Raw genomic sequence first — 1,933 nt, forward strand, 5'->3', positions numbered from 1 at the left:
CCGCACTTCTGTCCGTGCTCGTGCTGCGCGTCTCTCCTTCACCGCCGCCCCTTGCCGCAATTAGGCGTCTGCGACGACGGCGGTCCGGGCTCCGAGTACAGCGTCTGCCCGTACGCCGAGGACTGCGCAGACTGCGGCCCACGCGACCTCGTGCCACTCCTCCCTCCGCTTCCCGCCGCGCCACCCTCACCTCCCGCACCGCCTTCGACGCCGGGCGAGGCGCAGGAGCCGTCCCCGCCCCCTCCGCCGCCTGTCGCGCCGTCCCCGCCCCTGGCTCCGCTTCCCGAGGGGCACGTCGAGGTGACCAACGAGGCGCAGCTTCTACGCGTCCTTTTTCCAGGCTTTAGCTTCACCTCCCGAGGAGCTACAGCCCGAGGGCGGGCAGCTCCCCCTCCGCCCGCGCAGACGGCGGTAGAGCCTGCGGTGGAGAGGCGGCTCGAGGATAGCCCTGAGTTCTCTGGCGACGAGATCGGCGACTTTGGGTCGGGCGAGGGGGACGAGGCTGGTGACATTGGCTCCGGGGACGGCGACGACTCGGGCGACGGCGACTTTGGCTCGGGCGAGGGCGACGAGGCGGGCTCTGGGGAGGAGTCGGGCTCTGGGGAGGAGGACTCTGGCTCGGGCGGCGCCGACGAGGGCGGCTCCGGGGACGGCGATGGCGAGCACGGCTCGGGCGGCGAGGAGGACGAGTCGTACGCGGTCGGATTCTCCTTCAAAACGGCTGATGAGTGTAGCGCCGCCTTCACTGCAACAGTGTGCGCCTCCGTCAGCAGCCTCTCTGGCCTCCTCCCGAGCCAGTGCGACGTCTCCTGCGGCGGCGACGGCCGACGCCGCCTCCGCCGTCTCGAGGAGCACGCCGTCTTGGTCACCTTGCAAGCCGGCGACGAGTCGTCGGCGACCTCGCTCGCAGCGGCCCTCACCAACGCTCTGGGCGAGACGGCGGCGGAAGCGGCCGCCTTCCTCGGCGTGTCTGTAAGCGAGTCGCCGGCAGAGACGCGAGGCCTTTCCTCAGTTTTCCCTGGATCGTGCTCGAGCCTTCTCGGACCCTTCCCTTAGGCTGAGACGGGTGGCCTACCCTCCGTCTCACACCCAGACGCGTGGGACGGCAGCGGGGAGAAAACGCTCCGCCTCTCGCCCGGCGTGTACAACTTTCCGGCGGCAGTGCAGGCGCTGGACTCCAGCCCTAGCTCCCTGTCAAGTAAACACCGTCTTTACCAACGACAAACGCGTTGTGAGCAGGTCCAGTTGGCCAACCTCAAGTGCTGACCATCCGCACCAAACCCGCTAGAAGCAGAAAAAGATTGTTTTTATGTATACGATTCGGATTCAGCTGGCCTGACTGACGCTCCAACTAACTGGCACGTTCAATTTCCATCCACCTAGCTGCCTTCTACTCTCTCCCTGGGAGGGAGGGAATGGTAGGTGCTAGCTAGGCAACTCTCCTCCGACGGATGCAGGGTTAAGCTGAGCCCCTAAGAGGGAGCGCGCCGCAGACGAAGAGGTCCTCACGTCCGAGAGGTCCTCAAAGGCACAGAGGTCCTCCTCCTCATGCTCATCTCACAGAGGTCCTCAAGCGCAATGCATCGTGTGTCGGCGGCCTCTGGCTCTGCCCTGGGCTTGCACACCGGACGGCGGGAGCCTAGGCGGGAGCCAACAGACATGCTCGCGGGCTCCAGGTCGCGCGGCGACTGGCACTCGCCCCATCGTTCGAGCATGAGATTACATAGCAGATTACTCTAGACGGTTTTGTGTAATTTGCGTATTTGTTTCTGGGTTTTGTGTAATTTGCGTATTTGCATCCAGAACCGTGAGAAGCAGCTGCGCAATCGGAGCACTTGCGAGTGCGGTCATCAACCTCACTGACATCCAGGGCCAGGGAGCCAAGATTGCAAGAAGACTGTCGCCGGGATTTTGTTTTTCTCCTTTTGGATTG

The 1,933-nt window shown here is 64.5% G+C and overlaps 1 protein-coding gene across 1 annotated transcript; it reads left to right on the forward strand.

Moving 5' to 3' along the window:
* Positions 1–64: 64 nt before the first annotated feature.
* Positions 65–1,056, forward strand: EMIHUDRAFT_123937 (hypothetical protein; the record flags this gene model as incomplete). The annotated part of the gene is made up of 1 exon (XM_005772560.1): positions 65–1,056. A coding segment is annotated over one exon (992 nt), but the record flags the coding sequence as incomplete, so codon positions are not given.
* Positions 1,057–1,933: the final 877 nt, after the last annotated feature.

Source organism: Emiliania huxleyi (genome assembly GCF_000372725.1).
Source record: "Emiliania huxleyi CCMP1516 unplaced genomic scaffold EMIHUscaffold_3569, whole genome shotgun sequence".
Classification (NCBI taxonomy): Eukaryota; Haptophyta; order Isochrysidales; family Noelaerhabdaceae; genus Emiliania; species Emiliania huxleyi.